Source organism: Pinus tabuliformis, chromosome 3_2 (genome assembly GCF_031772625.1).
Source record: "Pinus tabuliformis cultivar Carrire ecotype Pingquan chromosome 3_2, CPIR1, whole genome shotgun sequence".
Lineage (NCBI taxonomy): Eukaryota > Viridiplantae > Streptophyta > Pinopsida > Pinales > Pinaceae > Pinus > Pinus tabuliformis.
This window is the reverse complement of record NC_142302.1, coordinates 927,980,524-928,004,990: the sequence shown is the minus strand read 5'-3', so window position 1 is coordinate 928,004,990 and position 24,467 is coordinate 927,980,524. Positions and strand designations below refer to the sequence as shown.

Genomic DNA, 24,467 nt, shown 5'->3' with positions numbered 1-24,467 from the left:
AAGGAATTTAATTGGTATTTTACTTTGGTTGATACTTGTTTCCACTCAATCTTTATTATCATCCATATTACTTTTTTCATCACATAGTTCCCCCACCTCGAATATTCATCTCTGCAAAGTGTGTTACAAATATTTAATCGCTCCAGCCATCTTGTCCTCAACCACTCCACACAGTACGACAGAACCCAACCCCAACCAAACAACAATCTTTGGGTTGCAGTGTTGTATCCATCATGCAATTATGGGTCCTGGGTTTAAACCTCTCTACAGCATTATATTGCAATGCCTTGCAAACATGGGGCTGTGGCCTTGATTAGGTTTGTAATTTGAAGGTTATACACACCTCACAACTTAAAGACATGATATTTCTTAACACCGAAATTAAACCCTGGAAAGTTCAAAGGCACCATAACTTTTACTTAGCATCTTTTTCCACGTTAATAGCCTCTACAACCTTATGAAATCCTAAGTTATTAAGTCTGATCAAACCTTAAGGCATGAACTTATATACCAGTAGCAATGCAAAGGTGGCATCAATTTTTCTAACTATATAATAACTTAAGAAGACATCTTTCAACCAGATGACAAAACACTTTCAACGACTGCGGAAGCCTAATCTTATTCTTTGAAGCCTAAGATTTGACAAGCCCAATCCTATTATTTAAGCTTGTCCACATATCTTTGTATTCCTTTGCATATTATACTTCTTATAAAAATTTCTAACTTGTAGAGTACACGTATAAAGTTTTCCTCCAAAACAAACAATTACCTTGACGAAAAGTTATTCAAACATCCTTACCTTCGCCCCATCCTCAAGTTTGGGTTACCTTTAACCCATCCTCAGTCAAGTTTGGCTACACCAGTCTTCTATAAATTTGTATATTTCAATATTATCATCACTTGAGAGTTGCATCTAGCGAAGGCCTAAATTATCCTCTTACAACCAAGTGAAAGGTCACCAATTTTACCTTAGTATTTATGTAAAACATGTTTTCCAATATTCACTGAATGACTCTACCATGATGAACATCAAGGTAATTCTTTGGAGTTCAGTTGCTTAATTGCTACCAGCAGTGTAAGAGTTGCATCAGCAGTTGTGTGCATTATGTTTCCTGTTTGATGCTAATCCTCTCAAGGCTAAGTTTGAACCGAACTTGAGTTGTTGATTGGACATTATCAGATCCATTTGTTGTGAAAATTTTGTTTATTTGTTCCCTCACATCTTTCCCTTCTCACATCTCGTCTCTATATCTCAATGCTTGCCTGACCACGTGCTCCAGATTGCATCATGCCAACCAGATAATCTTACAAAACAGCATCAGTTGTGAAAACAGAAACAGAATCGATTGTATGAAGCTGGACAAGATATTAAAAATAAATAAATAACAGTAGAGGTTCATATCTGAATTGCCTCAAAGAATCTCTCAAGGGAAATAGAAACAAACACCAACAAACCTACGAACACCTAACATTTTCCCATTTTTTCTCATCCATGGTTTCCAACAAATATGTAACCAGTGCCATCCCGATTTCAGCACATTTTACATTCGTAATCACAATTGGCCCCAAGGGAACTTGCAATGGAAGGAAAAAAAATCGGTATTAGATTAAACACAGCTTTCACAGTACGTTTCCTCACTTTTTCTCATCCACATTTTGTGAGTGATGCAATCAATAATATCTGGTAATTCTTCACTTTGAAAGGAAAAAACTGGGTTTAACAACTTGAGTAAAATGAAAATCTCATATATTTCATCTAGTAGCCATACAATCCAAAAGACATCCATGTTACATCGTTACATGTATATTTAAATTAGAGGCGATTCGAAAGTCTACACTATAGCATATTGGGAAACAAACATATTAAAATTAATTTAGCCTTAGAATAATGTTATCATTGTGGAAGACTTGACAAATGAAATAGATTTCTAGTTTTTTTATAATTGTACATAATAGGCCGCTGTTTGATACCTTGAAGAATCAGGCTGGGGTCTCTACACAAACACTAAAAGGTTTGAGCATGCCTTAAAATATTATAGGGCAATAAATTGTAGGATATACTTATTTGGCATAACAAGACACAAAAAGTTCCAAGATGCAATCCAAGCAACTCGAGAACCAAAATACAAAAAATTGCTTCCAACCTAAAAAATTCGTAATGTACAGCAAATTGGCGAGCTTCCCACTTGTACAAGTAAACAAAGCTACCTAATTTTACCAGCAAAGCCAGTAAAGATAATACGAGTGCTGCTAATAGTATGTAATAAAACTGGTCATTGGATCCCCAAAATAGTAAAAGAGGAATGCCACTGTCAGATTCAAAGATCACTCCACAAATAACAGATACACGAAACTTTCAGCACTCAGCCCTAACACGAAAGGGAGAAGAAGCAGAAAACTTCATTTAGTATGCTTATGTTGAGCTTAAAAAAAGCGTAGCTACTAAGGAAAACCAGCAGGAAGCAATATAATTCTAGGCACGAAATAGTAGAAACTTTTATTAATGGATTACATTTATTTCAATTCTGCTGATTCTGACTTTTGCTCCCTTAGTTTCCGTGCACGATCACGCCAAGATCCTTGTTGCATTGCATATACCTACAACCGAAGAAAACACCATATTCTTGCATCAAGATATTATCTAAATAAAGAAATAACTGATTTTGTTCTGACTGAATCTTTAGATGAATCCCTGTGATGTTTTAAATTGCCGGAAACAATGGAAAACATGAAGTTCTCCATCGTTTTAATGCAAGTGCCTTCTTACCTGTTTATTAACAATTGCTTACCTGTTCACTTATAACACTGTTTCCAAGGACATTACCTTTGGAACCCCTATCATCCTCAGCCTTACACTTACTCAAACATCCAACCGTATTTTCCTCAATTTGTTCGTCTTGCAAAGGTTTTTCAATTTTGTGATTAAGATCTGAAGTGTTACTTGATAGATGAATAAGATTGCCAAATATTGCAGCTTCATGTGCAGCTTGTATTTTTGCCTCTCGATTGGCCTGAAATATCAAGAAGATAACAATATATAAGAGACAAGCAAAGCTTGAAGTTCAAAACATTAGATTCATTCATGGCTTTTAAGCAAAATAACCGTATACACAATCCATGTAGACCCATCTATCTATGGCTTTGATCAAAAGCAGAATATACAAACAAACCAAACAATACTCAAATTAGATTTCAGAGGTATTATATTCATCTGTAGATTATGAGCACCATAACAATATTCACAGAATCTATGCAAATAACAAAAAAAAAATGTGGTGGGATGAAAATAAGTAAAATGGAAAGATTTACCTGACTGATGGAAGAGCCAAAAGTCACACCCGTGTTCTGTAGGAACCCAGTATCATCCCTGGCCCCAATATCATCTGGCAAAAAGAGAGAGAGAGAGATTAAGAAAGATGGTACATGATAATGCATGTCATTACCTGCAGTTTGGGAAATAAACAATATCAACAATGTGCTCTAGGACTAGGTAAGCATGAAGAACTATCCTGAAGATAGCAGTGTCTTTTTGGCTCAGACAGTGTCATTAAGACATGATATTGTATATCCTTATTTCATCTCTGAAATATAAAATATAATGTTTTTTTCATGGGGAAAAAAGCATGAAGGGTTATCCCTGAACTCGAAAATAATGCCCAACAACATTGTAGTTCAATCATTTTTATAGATATCAGCTAGCTTTTCTGAGTTGTATGAATAGATGCACAAAGAGTCAAGCTTAGAGATTATGCAGTGAATATTTTTTTATTACCTTAAATTTTTGTTCAACCAAGTTAAATGTGTGCATCCATATCCTTTTTCCTTCCTACCTTTAGCACGTCAGCTAATCTTTTCAGTTGCATCACATTTAATTTACTAGTTAAAATTATTACAACTTCTATCCCTTCCAAGGAAATAAATGAGGTATGTCAGCATCCTATCCACAAAACAGATGAAGGTGATGCTTTCAATAAGATCTCTATCATTGTTCGCACCTACAGGGACCCTAAATCCACTGGTAGTAAAAAAATGAATTCAGACAAACTCATCCCAGAAAAGTTGGATCGGAGTACAGTTCAAAAATGTCTTCTATGTCCAATTCAAACTTATGACATATACTGTTATGCTATCAACCGAGTCAGGAAACTCCTTGAACTAGATAGGAAGTTCTCTATTTAGAGTTCCCAATATGTTTCTTGATCGTGCTCAAACTTCTCTCTGTGACAGCTATAAGGGTTTATTGATGATGTGGCAAGTCACTTCAGTGACTTAAGGGTGGAATTATATCAAAATGTGATGTTGCGAGTCTCACAAACAATACTCAAGCATTAAATTGCAGAAATCAGACATCAAGTCATTAAAACAAGCAAGACCAAGCCTAAGTAAAGGAGCCTTCCACCTCCAAGGTGAATGTTCAAGGTCAAAATGGTCAAATAAAGTGAACATTTAGCCAAAGAAAGGGAACGTTGGTCCTCATCTTGCCTTGGAAGGCATCTAAAAATCATTTCAAGCCATTTCAAGCCTCTTTCTAAGGAGAACGTTGGACTTCTAAAGTAAATTGGCCTCCTTTTCAAGCAAGTCGAGCCTCTCCAAGTTGGACGTCAGCCTCCCTTGAGGGCTTTAAGCAACGTAAATCATTTTTTTTAATAATGACTTAATCTCCAAGCCTTTTGTCGAGGACAGGTCAATCTTTCTTGAAGTTTCTTACACATTTTCTGGGAGCAAAAGGAGAAGAGATGTTGAGAGCCTAAATTATAAATTGAAAGCCCCCTCTCCTCCCAAATCATTGTGAATTGTGGCAGACCATTATGCCATAATGTAACTATGTTGAAAAGTGTGTAGCTTGGGAGGTACTCCCACAACCCCTAGGGCACTGGGTTTGACTGGAGTTGACCCACAGAAAAGTGGTTTTGTGGGCAATGTACCCAAGTGGTCGGTTTTGTACCCAAAGTTGTGGGTGCAAGACCAAGAGAAGAAAATGATATTTTATTCATTGGATGCATGAGGGGCACCCTTGAAGGGATAAGGGGCATCTAAGGCTTCGATGATGTGGCGAAAGATGAATGGAAGAAATTTTATCTCATGTTTAATTGTGTTCAAGCATGAATTGCTTAGGTCGGCTTGAGCTTAAGAGGTAACCCTTGGTGGCTAATGTACACCACCATCAACACTATAAAAAGGAGGTCAGATTGAGCCATTCAATCCATCCATCCAAGCAAGCATTCTCATGTGAATTTTGTCCAAGAGAGAGAGCGAACATTTGAGGTAGCCACAAGCCTTAAAGGAGGAACGAGTGGAGCATGTGTGGTCTGCTTCATGTCTGTTATGGAGGCCTAGTATGCCCAGCTGTGAGGACAAGGTAAGTCTGAAATTTCCATGCCCTTGTGTAGGCTTGTTTGTGCTGGATTGGAGGTGTTTTCTCTGTGGTTCGTGCCTTACATTAGTGTTGTTTATGAGCATGTACAGCCAAGCCAAAAGTCTGTGTAATATTCTAAATTGAAATTTACAGCAGATAATAGATGCATGAACTAAACTATAGCAAATAAATTTTTCTACACATGTACCAATCAATAAAACACAAGAAATAGGGCAAATAACTGAGCCATTTTATTAATGTGGAGAACTGAGTACATTAGATAATAAGAAATATAGAACCCAAGCTTGCTACAGCAAGCAAGGCAAGATCCTGTCGAGAAATCTATAGGACAATAGTTAGGATGATTTCTCTTTTCTTGATAATTGCTTGTGATGTCTTTTTACTTTTTTTTACTTAGCTTGTGATGTCTTTTTACTTTTTTTTACTTATTATTATGTTTGTATATCATCAAACAGCTACCAAAACAAGAAGAATAACAAACACAAGAACACAAAATGTAGGCTGCAAGGCAGGGCCAGAACCTCTCCACTTGAGAGGAAAACCCGCAAATCTCTTCTCTTTTTATAGATTCTACAATTGACGAAATTCCAAGACCTCTAGACCAAAACCAATACCTCCAAGACTAAGACCAAGTCCAACCCGTCTAGATGATGTGCTTCCTTTGTCCAAGTCAAACCTAGTCAAATCTCTTCCACTAGCACAACTTCAACCTCCCATCTACAGAATTTCGGCCTCTACTGCAGATCTGAATTTTTGGCCCTCCCAATAGCAGTTGTTGCCACATGTGTGAGCTTATTCTGGCCTCCTAAACCTACTTCAGACCTTCGCTTGGCTTTTTCCTTCTTCTGGTGCTTTGAGGATGACTCAATTGTGAAAATTTCTAACCCGAAATTCTACTGTGGTAACTGATTTATTTCACCTACTTATTTCTCACAATAAGTTATTTACGAAATCCCTTCAGCAAACATTAAAATAAATTCTACTGCAGTTATTACATAATTACGTAGAAAAAACAACAGTGATATACAAGCACAAGAACCAATCACATCAACACAGTTGTTTTGGCACAATTGTCCTTGGAAAAACCCAATGTGGGAAAATCGGTGCAGTAGATAAGAGTTTTACTAATCTTCAACAACAATCGCTTTACAAGGAATGATTTTACATAAAAACAGAGACACTACTGAGACAAAACACCTGAGGCAAGGTTCATCCCTCTCCTGGAAACTTTCTAACACCCTGGAGACCCTTCTCCCACTTCTGTGTCACTTCTGCGTGGTTTTGCGTCCCTTTGCATCAGCCTGCGTGAGGACTACGCCTTCCCTCTACGTTGTCTCTCAATACCCCGGAGTCACCTCCTCCTCAGTCACTGACTGTTGTTGATGCCCGCCTATTCCTCCACCCTGCAACTCTCCCTCTGAAATCGATCTCCTTCTCTTTGAGAATCAATTTTCCTTGGGATACTGAGTATATGTCGGTGTGTGTCCAAATGACTCTCAAATCTTCTCTTATACTTTTCCTGTTGATGAATCAACGGTCGAGATTAAGTCTCTAATCAACGGCTAAGATTAAAACAAACTTGATCCTCATCTCTTAGAAGCTTCTCACCCATATCTTTATTAATACCCATAATATTTTTATTTTCTTAAGTTTAGACTTGGGAACCCATTAAAAATATTAATTATTTTAATAACTCCTCATCTTGGTGGAATTTCTCCAAACGATTTCTAAGTCTTGGAGATCTCATATGTTCTAGCCCCGCCACAAAATTTTGGAGCTAGAGCATGTTGAATTTTCTAAGTCTATTCGTTAAAAAATTAATCTGTATTTTGCTGGTTTATTTCTTCTACTTGTAAATTCTGAACAAGTTATTTAAAACATTTAAATATCGAAATAAACACCATACAATCACAACATCTACAAATCATCAACTGAAAGAAAACAAGCACACAAGTGACACCGTTATTTTTGGACAAATGTCCCCGGAAAAACCCAATGCGGGAAAACTGGTGCAGTTATTCTGAGGGTTATACTATTATGCAGTCTTTTTTAGTACAACAGGATGCCTAACAGGCTTACCCGACAAAGAAAAATACCTGGCAGCAATACCTCTATATTCGTAAACAGGTATTTAGAAAACTTGTCCCATGAAACCCTCTCTGGCACAACTGACGCTCAGCGTTGGCCCTTTTGGCCTCTGTGTCAGCCTCCTGTTAACCTGTGTTAGCCACAAGACCCTGTGCGTCAACCCTCTGAGGCACTGCGCAGCTCTTGGGACCCTCTGCATCACTCCAGCAGCCTCTACGTGGATGACGCAGTCCCTCTACCTATGCACTGTCTCTGCTGGGCTCTGCATAGCCTAGACTGGTTGTTGCTCTCGCCCTCTCTGCTTCTACACTGGTCTCCCAGTACTGTCTCTGCCTCGTACTCACTGCCCCTCGCAGTTGATCACTGATTCAACTTTGCTTAGCAACCCCGCTCTAGCAAAATGGATGACTGATCACTCTAGTGTATTCTCCAACTGACCCTCAAGCCTCCTCTTATACTTTTCCTGTTGGTCCTTCAACCGCCGAGATTACATCTCTAATCAACCGCTAAGATTAGATTTGGCTTGATTCATGACTTTTGGAACCTTCTAACCCAATTTTATATTAATACCCATTAATATTTTACTTTTCCTAAGTTTAGACTTAGAAACTCCATTAAAATTTAAAAATATTAATTATTTTAATATCTCCCAAACCGAGTAAAATCCGTCCAAACCATTTCTGGGTCTTCGAGATCTCATGTGCTTTAGTCTCTCCACCAATTTTCATGGCTAGAGCACATCCGATGCTACCCCAAATCAACACTCCCTCTTAGCGAGGAATGTGCTCTAGTAATAAATACTCCACACTGAGCATCACACTGATTATCCAGCATCGGTACCTGTGTTGATGCTAGGCCTCCCCACCCAACATCCTCTGCACAGCTGCATCCTGTACTACTGCCCATGGCTCTGCCACTGCCACTGCTGCATCTGTATGGTAGCTCCCTCTGCATCCATGTTGCTGCTGGTCAATCTTCCCAGCACTGCATTTTCACTGCAACCCCCTCTCATCATGTTGCATCGTGCTACTGCTAATCGCTACTACACTGCAACTCAGTTACAGAGAAGTAAGTAACTGATCCACCCAACTTCTGACATCCCTATCAGGCTAGAAACACTCCCGATGTTGAAGCTCCCTCTGCCGCTAACAAGTGCTTCCTTTATTAACCTTTGCGTTGCTGCAACAACTCCCTGCATCTCGCACCGTTGCACACCTCTATGTGCCATCCTGCACTGGTGCAACACTCTCGTGCCTCTCGCACTGTTGCAACCTGCTAGCCTCGCGTTGTTCGGGGACTCCTGCACTGTGGCACTCTCTGTTGCTTCATCCGCATTCGTCTCTACCCACATCCGCCAGTCCTGCTGCTCCTCTTCGGGGCTCCTGTGGCAAGGTATAATCCAAGAGGTTGGGTACCTCAAAGATCTTGCTCCTCATCACCTATAGTCCTCCTGACTACAGCTTGATGTCTCCCCACTTATTCTCAAGTAGCACATGAGCACTCATGGCAGAATCGTCATCCTCCTCGACTTCTTTCTCCACCTTCGTTAGCGCTACCTTAGACTCAGAAGCCTCTCCCTTGTTCTTCTTCCTCGGACAATGGTTCACATAATAACCTAGTTCCCCACAGTGGAAGCACTTGACCTTGGAGAGGTCCTTCTTCTTTCTCTTCTCCTACTTTCCCGCAGATGCTAGAGTCACATCCTCTTCCTCTTCCTTCTTGATTCAGACTCCTTTGCTGCTACCTCTCGTCTTGGTTAATCGTCTGATCTCTTCTTAACGAAGAGCCGCCCATAGTTCTTCCCAATCTGGAAGACTTGCCCTGCCCAGTATGCTCTGGACAAATATCTCCCACTCCTCGGAGACTGCATTAAGTGCAATCCTTACCATCAACTCCTGATCCAGTGTGGCCCCTATGGAAGTCACTTGGTCCCGAATCTCCTGCAACCTACTAAGGAAGTGATCTATCTGCTCTCCCTTTTGCATCTGGTATGACCTTAGTTGATTCTCAAGGAGCATCTTCCTCTGCACGGAAGTATGCTGGTACAATGTCTTCAAAGTGTCCCACATCTCCTTTGTCGTTTCCTTCTCGGCAATATGTTGGACCACATGATCCTTGACCCCATCAAGGATGATGCACTTTGCCTTAGCCATTGCCTCCTCATACCTTTCATTAGCTACGGGGTCAACTGGGATAGCCATCACTCTAAAGGTGAAGCCCTTGATACGATGTCTGTCTAGAATGGACAAGATCTTGGCCTTCTAGACCACAAAGTTGGATGCTTTGTCCAACCTATCCTAATCTCTCAGCCAATTCATGGCCATCTCTCTGCTCTTCTTTGTCGACTCCTCCGAGTCTCTCTACTTCTCACCTGGAAGTTTTCGGTTCGACTCTTGCTGAGTCTCTCTACTTCCCGTCTGGAAGTTCTCGGTTCAACTCCTCTAAGTCTCTCTACTTCTCGTCTAGAAGTTCTCTTTTGGACTCCCTCTGAGTCTTGATTTCCCTCCTGGAAATCCTTCTACCAACCGTCAAGTTGCTCCTCTTCGATAATCTGTGCAACTGCAACACTGATCTGGATTCCTTGGCTAGAAATCCGCCTCAACAGCAACTCCCTCTACCTTGGTCTTGCCCTGTTAGGTAATGTTTTGACCACAGTACCCCACCAACTTCACTCCCACAAACTTCCCACAGCTACCTTCGCCCCAACAACTGAAGGATTGAGCCTCTTGGCTTTGCGCAATCCCGGCACCAGCAAAACAACTCCCTCAGCCAACTGCGTCATCCCTCTTGGCCTCTGTGTGAACCTGTTTCTGCCCTCCTCAGCCTGTGCGCTGGCCTCTCTCAGGCCCAGACTGATGACGCAGTCCCTCTGCGTCAACCCTTCCTCTATCGCTTTCTGCAAGGATCAACTCCATCACTCGGGACAGTTGAATCTGCTACAAATGTTCTGCTCAGTTGATGCCTTCAACTCTCCTGTGATCTACAACCACCCTCTGATACCATGTTGAGTTTTCTAAGTATGTCCATTAGAAAATTAATCTGTATTCTGCCGGTTTATTTCTTCGACTTGTAAATTCTGAACAAGTTATTTAAAACATTTAAATACCGAAATAAACACCATACAGTCACAACATCTACAGATCATCAACTGAAAGAAAACAAGCACACAAGTGACACTGTTATTTTTGGACAAATGTCCCCGGAAAAACCCAATGCGGGAAAACCGATGCAGCTATTCTAAGGGTTATATTATTATGCAGTCTTTTTGAGTACAACAAGGTGCCTAACTGGCTTACCCAACAGAGAAAAATACCCAGCAGCAATACCTCTATCTTCAGAAATAGGTATTCAGAAAACCTGTCCCACGGAACCCTCTCCGGCACAACTGAAACTCAGCGTTGGCCCTTTTGGCCTCTGCGTCGACCCCAGGACCCTCTGCGTCAACCCTCTGAGGCACTGCGTAGCTTCTGGGACCCTCTACGTCACTCCAGCAGCCTCTGCTTGGATGACGCAATCCCTCTACCTCTACGTTGTCTCTGCTGGGCTCTACGTAGCCTAGACTGGCTACTGCTCTCGCTCTCTCTGCTTCTATGTTGGGCTCCCAGTACTATCTCTGCCTCTCTGCCTCGTACTCACTGCCCCTCGTTGTTGATCACTTATTCGACTTTGCTTAGCAACCCCACTCTAGCAAAATGAATGATTGATCACTCTAGTGTATTCTCCAACTGACCCTCAAGCCTCCTCTTATACTTTTCCTGTTGGTCCTTCAACGACCGAGATTACATCTCTAATCAATGGCTAAAATTAGATTTGGCTTGATCCAGGATTTTTGGAACCTTCTAACCTAGTTTTATATTAATACCCATTAATATTTTATTTTTCCTAAGTTTAGACTTGGGAACTCCATTAAAAATATTAAAAAATTTAATATCTCCCAAACCGGGTACATTCTACCATTTCTAGGTCTTGGAGATCTCATGGCTAGAGCACATCCTATGCTACCCAAAATCAACACTCCCTCTTAGCGAGGAATGTGCTCTAGTAGTACTTCCCAATAGAAGCACCGCACTGATCCACAGCATCAGTCCTCTGCGTTGTTTGATGCTCGGTCTACTACCCCTCATCTATTGTGCTATTGCAACCTGTACTGTTGCCCATGACACTACAATTGTCACTGCTACATCTGTACTGCAACTCCCTCTAAATATGCTCCATCACGCTGCCCATAGCACTGCCACTGCTAATTGTTGCATTGCATCTATACTATCCACTTCTGCTACTGAAACGGATTCTTCACCATCCCCATCTTCTCCCTGAAGTAAACAAACTTTGTTCTTCCCAGAGCCTTGGTGAGAATGTCTACCACCTGTTCTCCAGTAGGAGTGTACCTCAATTGTACTACCACTCATTGGACACGGTCTCTGACGAAGTGACACATGATATCGATGTGCTTCGACCGATCATGAAATATTGGGTTCTCAGAGAGATTGATGCAACTTTGATTATCACACAAAAATATTGGTTGCTTCCATCTTCCTCTTGAATAGATTCACAAGCAATTTCCTAAGCCATATGGCTTCGCACGAAGCTGTGCTAGCTGCCATATATTATTCTTCAGCTAAACTCAGAGCCACGGATTTATGTTTCCTACTACACCAGGAGGTCATTCATGATCCAATGTTGAAACAATACCCAGTGGTACTTTTCCGATCTACTGAACTTCTAGCCCAATCTGCGTCAGTGAATCGACTCAGCGTGATGTCATTGCCTTGGGTGTACATTAGTCCATGCTCAATTATTCCTCATATATATCTGAGAACATGCTTGGTTGCTACCCAATGCGCCCTCTTTGGTTCCACCATGAACTGACTGAGTGTATTGGCAGCGTAACAAATGTCTGGCCTAGTATTGACCAGATACATCAGGGACCCTATGAGCTGCTTGTACAAGGTGGGATCGACTTCATCTTCGGATGCATCAATCTTCTTCCTGCATTTTGAACCTTTTCAAAATCTTTGTAGCGTACCTCCCTTGTCCAAGGAAGATTTCACCCTTCTGCTGCCAAACTTCCAACCCCAGGAAATAATGCATCCGTCCCAAATCCTTCAGGTTGAATTTTGTGGCTAGGTTCTCCTTGCAATCTTTAATGAGACTGGATGAGCCTGTCAAAAAAAGACCATCCACATATAACACCAAGATTAGAGGCTCATTTTCTACAACAAGATAGTAGAGATTAGGATCTGTGTCACTCTTAATGAATCCCATCTTCCGCAAGTAGCCATCAATTGGACTGTACCATGCTCTAGGTGCCTATTTAAGACCATACAAGGCTTTCTTCAACCTGCATACATGAGATTTCTTCTCATGTGTCTCAAAACCCTCGGGTTGTTCAATGTATACTTCTTCTTCTATCACCTCATTCAAGAACGTCGTCTTGACATCCATCTGGTGAATCTCCCACCCCATCTATGCTGCAAGGGATATCATAGAGCTAATAGAAGTATACCTACTACTGGGGCGAAGGTTTCTTCGTAGTCTATCCCTTCCTTCTGAGCATACCCCTTAGCCACAAACCTGGCTTTGTATTTTTCCACACTGCCATCTGCAGCATATTTGACTTTGTAGATCCATCTCGAACCTACCACTGACTTGTCCTGAGGCCTAGGTACCACTTCCCAAACATCATTGACCATTATAGAACTGTATTCTTCCACCATAGCATCTAACCATACTTGACGTTGAACAACTTCCTAAGAACTAGAGGGTTCCCCAACCTGAGCTACCAAGGCCTGGTATATGTCTGGTTGTCTTCGCTCCCTTTTCTCATTCTTGGGTGCACCAACGAAGTCCTCTGCATCCCGTAGAATCTGTCGAAGTTCCCAGCTCATTCTTCCACTGGTAGTGGGTAAATCCATCTGCTCTTCCTCTTCCTGAGACTCCACCTGTTCTGAAGCTTTGTCTTTAGGAGAATTACAGGTACTAGTTTCTGTTGGTCGGAGTGGTTGTACCAACGGATCGTCTTTAGACTGCTCCTCGGAAGGCATTTCTCAGGATTTCCGGAAAGCTTTATCCTCCATGAACTTTACATCCCACCAAAATACTATTTCCTAGTCACTAGAAGATAGACTCTATATGCCTTAGCATTCTCGTTAAATCCCACAAGATATCATTTTTCTGTAGTTTGATCCAATTTCTTTCTCTTTTCTTCGGGTATATGGCAGTATGCCAAACTCCCAAATACCCTGAAATGACTAATTTCAGGTATCTTCCCAGTGAAGACACTTTCCAGAGTAATCTCGCCCAATGCCTTGTGAGGAGTCCTGTTCTGGACATAAACTGTTGTGTTGCATGCTTCTTCCCACAGGAATTTGGGTATATCCTGATCATACAGCATCGCCCTAGCTGCTTCCACAATAGTCCTATTCTTCCTTTCTGCTACCCCATTCTGCTCCAGATTGTAGGGAGTTGTCCACTCTCTTCTGATGTCTTCCCTAACGCAAAAAATAGTGAAGTTTTGTCAATGTACTCTCCACCATTGTCTGAGCGCAACACTTTTATCTTATTTCCTGTCAGATTCTATACTAGAGCCTTGAACTCTTTGAATCGACCAACAACCTCATCCTTGGTTTTTAGAAAGTAGATCAAAGTCTTCCTGGAATGGTCATCGACGAAGGTGACGAAGTACTCAACACCACTAAGAGATTTTGTGGACATGGGTCCGTAGCTATCTGAGTGTATCAATCCCGGAACACTCTAAGCCCTATTATTACTTCTGGAAAATGCTGCTTTGGCATACTTGCCTAGAGCGCACCCTCTACATACATCATCTCGTTCGGTACTTAATTCTGGAACTCCTCACACTGTTTTCCCGAGGATTCTCAGAGCCCCATGGTGTAAGTGCCCCATCCTCCTGTGACATAATTCATTCAAATTTTTATCTCCATTGTTGCCTATCAGTGCCATTGGAGATTCTAGCTGTAATCTATACAACTTGTTACTTCTGATTCCAATCTGGGCCTTACTTTTCCAACTCGGGTGTTTGACATATATTTTCTCCTTAATGAAGAAAACATCATAGCCCTTGTTTTGAAGTTGAGATACAGAGAGTAAGTTCATCCCGAATCCTGGCACATGCAGCACATTGGTTGCTCGAAGCCACTCCCCTGATTCGATTTGAAAGACTACAGTACCTCTTCCTACGAGGATACACTTGCCTTATTTCCCATGCTGATCTGAAAATTCATCCTTTCTTACTGATAATTTGAAAAATGTTCTCGTATTCCTGTCATATACCAAGAAACTCCACTATCTATATACCAAACCTTAGAGGAGGCAGAACTTGCTAGGCAAGCGACTTCTTCTTCCAGCTTGGAAGCTAACATAGAATAATCGTGATCCATGTTCTTCATGCTTTCTTCTTTTTCTAGAAATCTGCGTGACTCCCTTTGAGTTGATGCTCCTGACCCATAGCAGAATCTTCTCTCCTGTTGCCGGATCTTGGCTCTGATACCATGTGAACATTTCTAACCCGAAATTATACTGCAGTAACTGATTTATTTCACCTACTTATTTCTCACAATAATTTATTTTCGAAATCCCTTCAACAAACATTACAATAAATTCTATTGCAGTTATCACATAATTACATAGAGAAAATAACAGTGATATACATGGACAAGAACCAATCACATCAACACAGTTGTTTTTGGACAATTGTCCTCGAAAAACCCCAATGTGGGAAAACCATTGCAGCAGATTAGGGTTTTATTAATCTTCAACAACAATCGCTTTAAAAGGAATGATTTTACAGAGAAACTGAGACACTACTGAGAGAAAACACATGAGGCAAGGTTCATCCCTCTCTTGGAAACTTTCTGACACACTGGAGACCCTTCTCCCACTTCTGAATCACTTCTGCATGGTTATGTGTCCCTCTGCATCAGCCTGCGTGAGGACTGCGTCTTCCCTCTACGTTGTCTCTCAATACCCTTGTGTCACCTCCTCCTCAGTCACTGACTGTTGTTGATGCCCTCCTCTTCCTCCACCCTGCAACTCTCCCTCTGAAATCGATCTCCTTCTCTTTAGGAATCGATTTTCCTAGTGATAATGAGTATCTGTCGGTGTGTGTCCAAATGACTCTCAAGTCCTCTCTTATACTTTTCTAGTTGATGAATCAATGACCGAGATTAAGTCTCTAATCCACGGCTATGATTAAAACAGAATTGATCCTCGTCTTTTAGAAGCTTCTCACCCATATCTTTATTAATACCCATTAATATTTTTATTTTCCTAAGTTTAAACTTAGGAACCCATTTAAAATATTAATTATTTTAATAACTCCTCATCCGGGTGGAATTTCTCCAAATGATTTCTGGGTCTTGGAGATCTCACATGTTCTAGTCCCTCCACAAAATTTTGGAGCTAAAGCACATCCAATGTTACCCAAAATCAGCATCAATGTGACCTTCGCTGACCTTCCTTCTCATCTTTCTTCAAGATCGAACTTGCAAAAGAAAACCCTAGACCAGCAATAGAAACCCTAGCCTTCCATCACACGTGTGAGAGAGAAATAGCCCAAAAACAATTCTTCTTCATCCTCCTCCTTCTTCGATGCCTTCTTCCTCTTTCTCCTTCTCTTGAATGAGTGAGTGATGAATGTGATCCAAGGAGGTCGAGTTCGCTCCTTTATATAGGCTTCTTAAGGTGGACGTGGCTCCTCAAAATAGGCCAACTTCTCCGCTGCCAAGCCGACTTGGTCTTGAAAGGTATTTTGACACTTTTAATGACAAAAATAATTTTATTTTCAAGTTACAATGTGCCCGATGTGGTCTTCAACTTATGACAATGACTCTTTTGACTTCTTGACTTAAGACAAACCTTAGAAGCACTCAATGGGTGTTTGACCTCTAAAATAAAAGAACTTAAGCATGAAACCCATGCTCCAAAAATAACAATGATCATTTTTCTTTAATTTTACAAAATACAAGAATCAAAAGTACATTTCATATTTATGAAGATCGGACCTAGTTACACATTTTTCAATACTCCCTCTTAACTAGCGAGGTATTCATAAATGGTACATGGACATTCTCAATCTAAAGAGATCTCATAAGAAGAGTCAGATTGGTAACCCATCTGTTTAGCATCATAACAACCAACATTGTCATATACCAAGGCCTTGACAAACAGCTTTATCTCTCCACACGATCAGAGCAGAATGCTAGCGAGACCAATGATTTATAGACACCATCATCATTGTCTCTCAAGGTACATACTGTTGAAGAATCTAGGGCAATGTAGGTTAATGAGATTCTTCTTGACATGATAACTATTTGTGAGGTGTTTTTAATTTATTCTTATTAACACAATCTTTAATATTAGAGAGTGTCTTCTTAGATCATCAAATAGCTATCAAAAACAAAAGAGACAAGGACGCAAGATGTTGGTTTTTTGCCAAGACCAAAACCTCTCCCTCTTGGAGAGGAAAACCCGGACAAAATTCTTCTTATAGAGATTCCAATTGACGAATACCAAGACCATGACCCTTGACCTATTATGCCACTCCAAGACCAAGACACCAATCCTCTTCTTTGTCACTACTGAGATCATCATCATTGTTACATCATTGAGGCCATCACTATTGTACTATCGAGATCTTCATTGCTGCATCATCATTGTTGCGCCTGTTAAAGAATCTAGCGCAGATGAAATTGATGAGATTCTTCTTCTCGTGATAACTATTTGTGAGGTTATTTAACTTTTCTTGTTAGTGAAATCTTCTCTTATTATTAGAGTGTCTTCTTAGTTCATCAAATAGTTACCCAAACAAAAGAGACAAAAACACACGATGTTGGCTTTCTGCTTTCTAACGGATATCATTATCAAGATAATGACCTTGAAACTATTTCTTCATTAAGATCATGACTGAGATCATGATTATCATCGTCCAGAATACATGTCAAAGAGTGTCACTGTAGTATAACCATGATCCTTCTCATTATAACGATGCCTAGACTATAACAGTGTCTAGAGTATGCCGAGAGTGTCTTACAGAGATCCTTTTCATAACATGTATGCCGAGACCGTATGTGCTTTTGTGTGATCCTCTTCATCCATGCCGAGACAGTAAGACTGTGATTACTGTTATGCCGAGACAGTGTATGTCACTGTGAGGTTTACTCATCAAGTATACCGAGATCATTACTGTATGCCGAGACAGTGATTATGAGAAGACCGAGACACAAAGGTACTACCACTGTAATTACCCATCCGAGATCTATATTCCAGTAATGTGGATTACAAAGTTTGTACCCATCCGAAGATTGCAAGGCCTTTTTACTGTACTTACTCACTGAGATTGTCACCGAAGATTTCAGAGATATCCAAGCTCCTGTAACTGTACTGTACCACCAAAAATCATAGAGGAATCCAAGTTTTGTGTCTTTCTTCTACACAAACTTTGATGAGGTATATATAGTGGTTAGTCTCCCAAAAATAAGCCGACATGTCACAATTAGTCGTTGTGACTTTATTTATGAGCCGACTTGTCATCTATATATGCTTTGAGGCCGACATGACTATCTTCTTCATCGTTTAGCTTGCAGACTTCTTCTTGTGCTTGTCTTGGAGGGCCTTTTAGACTAGTATACATTTACACATAGGCTCAAGAAGAGCTCCTTATACATGACTTTGATTCTTTGACTTTCCTAGACTTATGAAATGAGCAAGAAACTCATTTTTATAATTTACAAAAATAATATTTATTTTTCTTGACAAGTACAAAGATCAAAATTACATTTGTAAATATCGAACCTAGTTACACTTTCTTCAACAGCACCTTCATGGAGGACTTCACCATAATGACGAGATCATCGTTGTTGTACTATAGTTTCTCCTTCACTTATATCATTATTGCACTCTCACTGAGATCTCTACTGTACCACCATTGTTGTTACATCTTTGTTGCACTTAGTTGCACTACCACCGAGACTATGAGACAGTGATCATCAAATCTGTGATTGCGTTGTACATGCCGCGACAGAGTGTGACCAAGATCCTTCATGTATGTCGAGACTATCACTGTGTGCTAAGGCAGTGAGTGCTAACACTGTGAGGAGGTCGAGAGAAAGAGTGCCCTCCTCTTCGTAAGTATGCCAAGACTGTAATGTTGCTTCTGTGATTACCCACGAAGGTGCAGAGGCAACCGAGTTTCCTGTACCTTATCCGAAGTCCTGAAACACTGTAATTTCATCCGAAAACCTCAGATGAATCTAAGTACTGTACCCCTCTTTTGCACAGACCCTAATGGGGTATATATAGTGGTTCGTCCTCCATAATTAGCCGATGTGTCAGTGTGAACCGTTGTGTCTTTTCATTGAGCCGACATGACTGTCCTTTTAATTCATTTTCTTGTTTACAAAAATCATAATTACAATGTCATGAAGACCAAACCTAGTTACACTTTCTTCAACACATACCCACCCGGGTGCTCACAGAGTGTGTCCTTCCTTGGACTATTCTTATCTTGAGACTTGGATAGCTAATCCTCAAAGAATATTGGTCATCGACTACTCTTATCTTGGATGCCCTACTTCATCCTTAAAGAGTATTAGATGCCAGATGCTTACCCAATCCTCCATTTTGTCTTCCCAAGTGAAGACAAGAAAGATGTGCCTATCTCTCCCTCTCAACCAGGGAGGATATATCAACTAAAACCAAGCTTGTCTCTCAAATACACAAGCTTCTTATTACGAAGAGATTTTGTTAATATCTCGGCTACCTTCTCATCGGTGGAGATATGCTATAGTTGCAGCACACCATCTTGTACTAGCTTCTGAATGCAGTGATACTTGTTGTTTATATGCTTTGTCTTTCCATGAAACATTGGGTCTTCAGACAATCTTATACAACTGGTGTTATCACAATGTATCATTGTAGGGTCCATTGGTCCTTCAAATAAGTCGAACAACAACTTCCTTAACCAGACAACTTCTCTGCTCACTTCACAGGCTCCAAAATATTCAACCTCAACACTACTCAAAGCAATCGTTTCTTGCTTTTTGCTCATCCATGAGATCATGGAGGATCCTAAACCAAAACATCCTCCTGTAGTGCTTCTTCCATCCTGCTCATTACCTCCCCAGTCAGAATCTGTATATCCAATCAAGTGGACATCATTCCTCCTATCATATTTCAGGCAGTAGATGGTTGTTCCTTGCAAATATCTCAATATATGTTTGGCTACTATCCAATGATCATGCTTCGGCTCCATTTGGAACTGACTGAGAATATTCACTGTGTTATGCAACCAGATCACAAAATAAAAGAAGAGATAGATCAACAACTTCAAAATTAGCTTCTTCGAGGGGGCAACCTCCTTTACATTACACAAATAGACAATTCTTGGATGATTCAAACGACAAAACCTTCGTTTTATATATAGGAGTCTAAGGGGTCACAATATAATCAGAGCCAACATAAAAATAATAATGTAAGGGCACAACAATAACAATGAGAGGACTACACTAATAACAATGAGGGAATACACTAGAGTAATATAGGGACCTAACATGCCCCTCTCCTTAAAAAAAGTGTTTTCCTCAACGCTTGAGTAGTTCTGGATGCTTTTGTATAAAATTCTCATCCTCCCATGTGGAATCTTCCACAGTTAAGTTCTTCCACTTAATGAGATACTCTGAAATTGATCGATTTCGTAACTGTCAAGTTCTTGTTTCCGTGACTATTTCAATTTCCAATATGATTTTTCCTTCCTCATCAAGTTCTGACAATATTGTTTGAACTGGGATCTTGTCACCTATAACCTTCTTTAAGCATAAAACATGGAAAAATGGGTGCACTCGAGAACATGTAGGAAGCTTCAATTTGTATGCCATAGTACCAATCCTTTGCAACACCTTGTAAGGACCATAATACTTTGATGATAATTTATTATCCTTCTTAGCTTGCTTGAGGGACATTTGTTTGTATGGTTGTAGCCGTAAAAATACCCAGTCGCCTACATCAAAACTTCTTTCGATGCGATGTTGATCTGCCTGTTGTTTCATTCTATTTTGTGCCAACGTGAGGTTATCCTTTAAGAGTTGGAGAACTTGTTATTGATGCTCGATGTGATCTTCAACTGCTTGAACCTTAGAATTTTCTCTTAAAGATGATGTGATGGATGGTGGATGATATCCATAAAGCGCCATAAATGGGGTCATTTTGCTGCAGTATGGAAGGAAGTGTTATACCACCATTCAGCCAGAGGTAACCACTTGATCCATTGTGTTTGTTTATCAAATACAAAGCAACGACGATATCCTTCCAGACATTTGTTCACTATCTCAGTTTGCCCATCCGATTGAGGATGATAAGATGAGCTATGAGCAAATTAAGTTCCCAGACAAGAAAATAATTTCGTCCAAAAATTTCCAGTGAAAATAGGATCTCTATCGCTTACAATAATCTTTGGGTTTCCATGTAGCTTTTGAATTGTTTCCATAAATGCAGTAGCAATTGTATTGGCTTTAAATGGATGAGATAATGCACAAAAGTGTGCATACTTGATAAGTCTATCAACTACCACCATGATGACACTCTTTCTTTCAGACTTGGGTAAACCTGTGAAAAAATCCATTGAAACCTCCTCCCACCGTTGACTTAGAATGGATAAAGGTTGCAACAAACTCGGGTCTCAACTTTATTTTGTTGGCAAACCAAACATTCTGCAACAAACTTTGAATATCAGATATAAGGCCTTCCCAAAAAAATCCTTCTTAACCCTGTGGTAAGTTTTTAAAAATCCTAAGTGCCCTCCTAAGGGAGGGGTACAATTCCAAAAGAATCTTTTGTTTGAGTTCGGAATCCTTACAAAGGCATAAGCGATCCTTGTACCATAATGAATCATTATTCCAGCTAAATGTATCAGATGTACTAGGATCTTGCTGCAACTTTTGAATGAGTGCCCACACATCTTCGTTATTCTTCCATTCATCCCTTGCTTCGGTTATCCAATCTAGTTGGATAATAGAAATGGCACAAAGAAATGCTTCCACATCCTCATCCTTTCTTGAGAGTGCGTTTGCAACAACATTTTGCTTCCCTTTTTTTGTAGATGATTTCAAAGTCATAAACCAACATCTTTGTGACCCATTTTTGCTGCTCTTCTGGAGATAATCTTTGTTCTAAATGGTATTTAAGATTATCATGATCTGTTTTTACCTTGAAGTGTCTTCCCATTAGGTAAGTTCATCATTTCTTAAGTGCATGTAGTATTGCCAACATTTCCTTCTCATAAATAGCTTTGTGTAAATACTTTCCTTTGATTGGACGACTTTCAAAAGAAACAGGTCTTCCTTCTTGTATTAAAACAGCACCAATTTTATTTCCTAAGACATCACATTCCACAATAAGCTTTTGTAAAGTCTAGCATAGCTAAGACTAATGCTGGGCACATTATCTCTTTAAGATGCTCAAAGGCCTTAGTTGCTTCTGGAGTCCAAGAAAATGCATCTTTCTTCAGTAACGTTGTTAGAGGTGTTGTTATTCTCCCATAATTCTTAATAAACTTGCGATAATACCCTGTCAACCTGAGAAACCCTCACAGATGCTTTATGGATGTGGAGATTTTCGATTCTTTAATGGCTTTAATTTTGTTAGGGTCTACCTTAACACCCTCATGAGATACAATATGACCCAGATATTCCACCTCCTGTACTCCAAAGAAACATTTGGAGGTCTTTGCATATAATTGTTTCTCCTCCAATAGCTTTTGAACACCATATCAATATGTTATACATGATCCTTCCAAGACTTGTTGTAGATTAGTATATCATCAAAAAATACTAAAACAAATTCTCTAAGGAAGGGTTTGAAAATGGAATTCATCAAACCTTGAAATGTAGAAGGTGCATTGGTAAGGCCAAAAGGCATGACCAAAAATTCATAATGATCCTCATGAGTTCTAAATGTTGTTTACGGAACGTCTTCAATCTTCATTCTTATTTGGTGATATCATGAACGAAAATCCAGCTTGGTGAGGTAAATTGCTCCATGTAATTCATCCAGTAATTCATCAATAACAGGAATGGGAAATTTATCTTTAAGAGTGAGCTTGTTGAGCTCCCTATAATTCGGACGCATGCACCATCATCCATCCTTCTTGTGCACCAATACTACTGGAGCAGCGAAAGAACTTTGATTAGGTTGAATTATACCAACCTCTAGCATTTCTGCAACCATACGTTCAATTTCACTCTTTTTGGCATAGGGATATTTGTAAGGCCTGATGTTTGGAAGAATACTTCCTAGAATCAAATAAATAGCATGATCATGATCACGAATAGGTGGGAGGCATTTGGATGTCTCAAATACCTTGGAATGATTGTCCAAGACTTTTTGAGGGTCTAGAGAAATAGATGATTTCGATGTTTGAACCTCTAGTGAACATAATTGTGCAATTACACCCCGTTGTTCTTTCTTTAGAAGCTTTGTCATGCCATTAGAACTGATTATCTTTCCTGGTTTCCCTGCAATACCCCTTAATTCAACTTCCTTTCCTTCCCAAAAAAAAATCAAGAAAAGTTCTTGAAAATTAAAAGTTATCGTACCCAAAGATTGTAACCATTGGACTCCAATAAAACATCAACACCACCCGTTGAAATGGAAAGCATTGGACTATTCAATACATGTTCTCCCATGGATAGCTTGATATTATGGCACTTTCTAGAGCAATTTATGGTTCCTCCATTTGCAACCATCACTTGACACTCTGGTGTTGGATATAAGAAGCAATTTAATTCCTTGGCTATCTTACAATGAATAAAATTATGGGTACGACCCGAATCAATCAACACTATTACCTTTTTCTTCTTGATATGTCCTTCTATCTTGAGAGTTTGAGTGGTAATTCTTGTCAATGCATTACAAGATATGGTCAGATTCATTTTTTCTTTCTTCGGGGTTGGTTCTTGGTGTACATCCTCTTCTTTTGACGTTTTTTGTTCATTTTCTTCCTCCTCTTCACAATCGATGTAAAATAATTTATTCTCAGCACACTTATGACCTTTAGTGTATTCGCTATCACAACTGTAACAAAGCCTTTTTGCTCTTTTTTCTTCCAATTGTTGTGGTGTCAACCTTGTAGGTTGTGGAAGGCTAGGGGCAACCACACTTCCATCTTTATAGTTGTGAGTGGTAGGCTTCCTTGTTGCCATAATTTTGCTTTCAATTTTTCTTGCCAACCTGAATGTCTTCTCCAATGAATCAGGTTCCCAAAGGCAAACCTCATGTTAGATGTTATCCTTTAGATTCACTATGAAAACATCAATCCTATGCTCCTCTGGAATATCATTTACCCTTGTATTCAATTTTTGGAAGTCCTCAATGTGCTCCACTATTGAACCCTTTTGTTTGAAATTTATCAATTGGCTAAAGAAGGTGTTGCTCTTTGTATCCTCATAATGTGCTATCATTTCCTCTGTAAAAATTGACCAAGTGACAATTTGTTTACGAGAGCAAAGCCATCGATACCATACAAATTGATTGGGTTCTAAATATAAAGTTGCAATGTGTACCTATTGTGTGTTTTGCACATTATGGAGAAAAAAATTGCTCTCATTTGTAGTATCCATGTTACGGGATCCTTGCCATCAAACTTCCTCATATCAGTCTTTGGAATATGGTGGGTCTTCAATCCAATGTTAAAGTCTATAAAATCATGATTAAAATTTCTTTTGTTCTCATCATGAGTTTCCTCTACTACCTTTTTGCCACTAGCAAGCATTTCTTGTAGCAACTTTGCCAAGCCTCCCTTCAAACCTTCCATGTCTTTCTTCAAATCTTCATCGTTGCCTTTCAGTTTTGCTTCTAAACAATCCATCCTAGCTTCCATGTTATTCTTCAAACCATCCATCTTAACTTCTATTGCTTTTTGTGAGAGTGAAATTTGTTGCACTTGGTCTCGTAATTTTGATATATCATGTTGCATTTCTTCCTCTTCTTC

General features: G+C 39.9%; 1 protein-coding gene across 3 annotated transcripts in view; it reads right to left on the bottom strand.

The window, feature by feature from the left end:
• Positions 1-2,114: 2,114 nt before the first annotated feature.
• Positions 2,115-24,467, bottom strand: part of LOC149183680 (serine/arginine-rich splicing factor) — a 192,047-nt gene continuing 169,694 nt past the window's right edge. For 2 of the 3 annotated variants that reach the window (XM_089417213.1, XM_089417215.1), the window contains exons 5-7: positions 3,310-3,383; positions 2,790-3,011; positions 2,115-2,598 (exon numbers count right to left, since the gene is read on the bottom strand). In XM_089417213.1, the coding sequence (XP_089273339.1) occupies positions 2,515-2,598; positions 2,790-3,011; positions 3,310-3,383 (380 nt within the window). In that variant the 3' untranslated portion in view covers positions 2,115-2,514. The remainder of the gene's footprint in view (positions 2,599-2,789; positions 3,012-3,309; positions 3,384-24,467) is intronic. The other variant, XM_089417214.1, reaches the window with a different exon arrangement.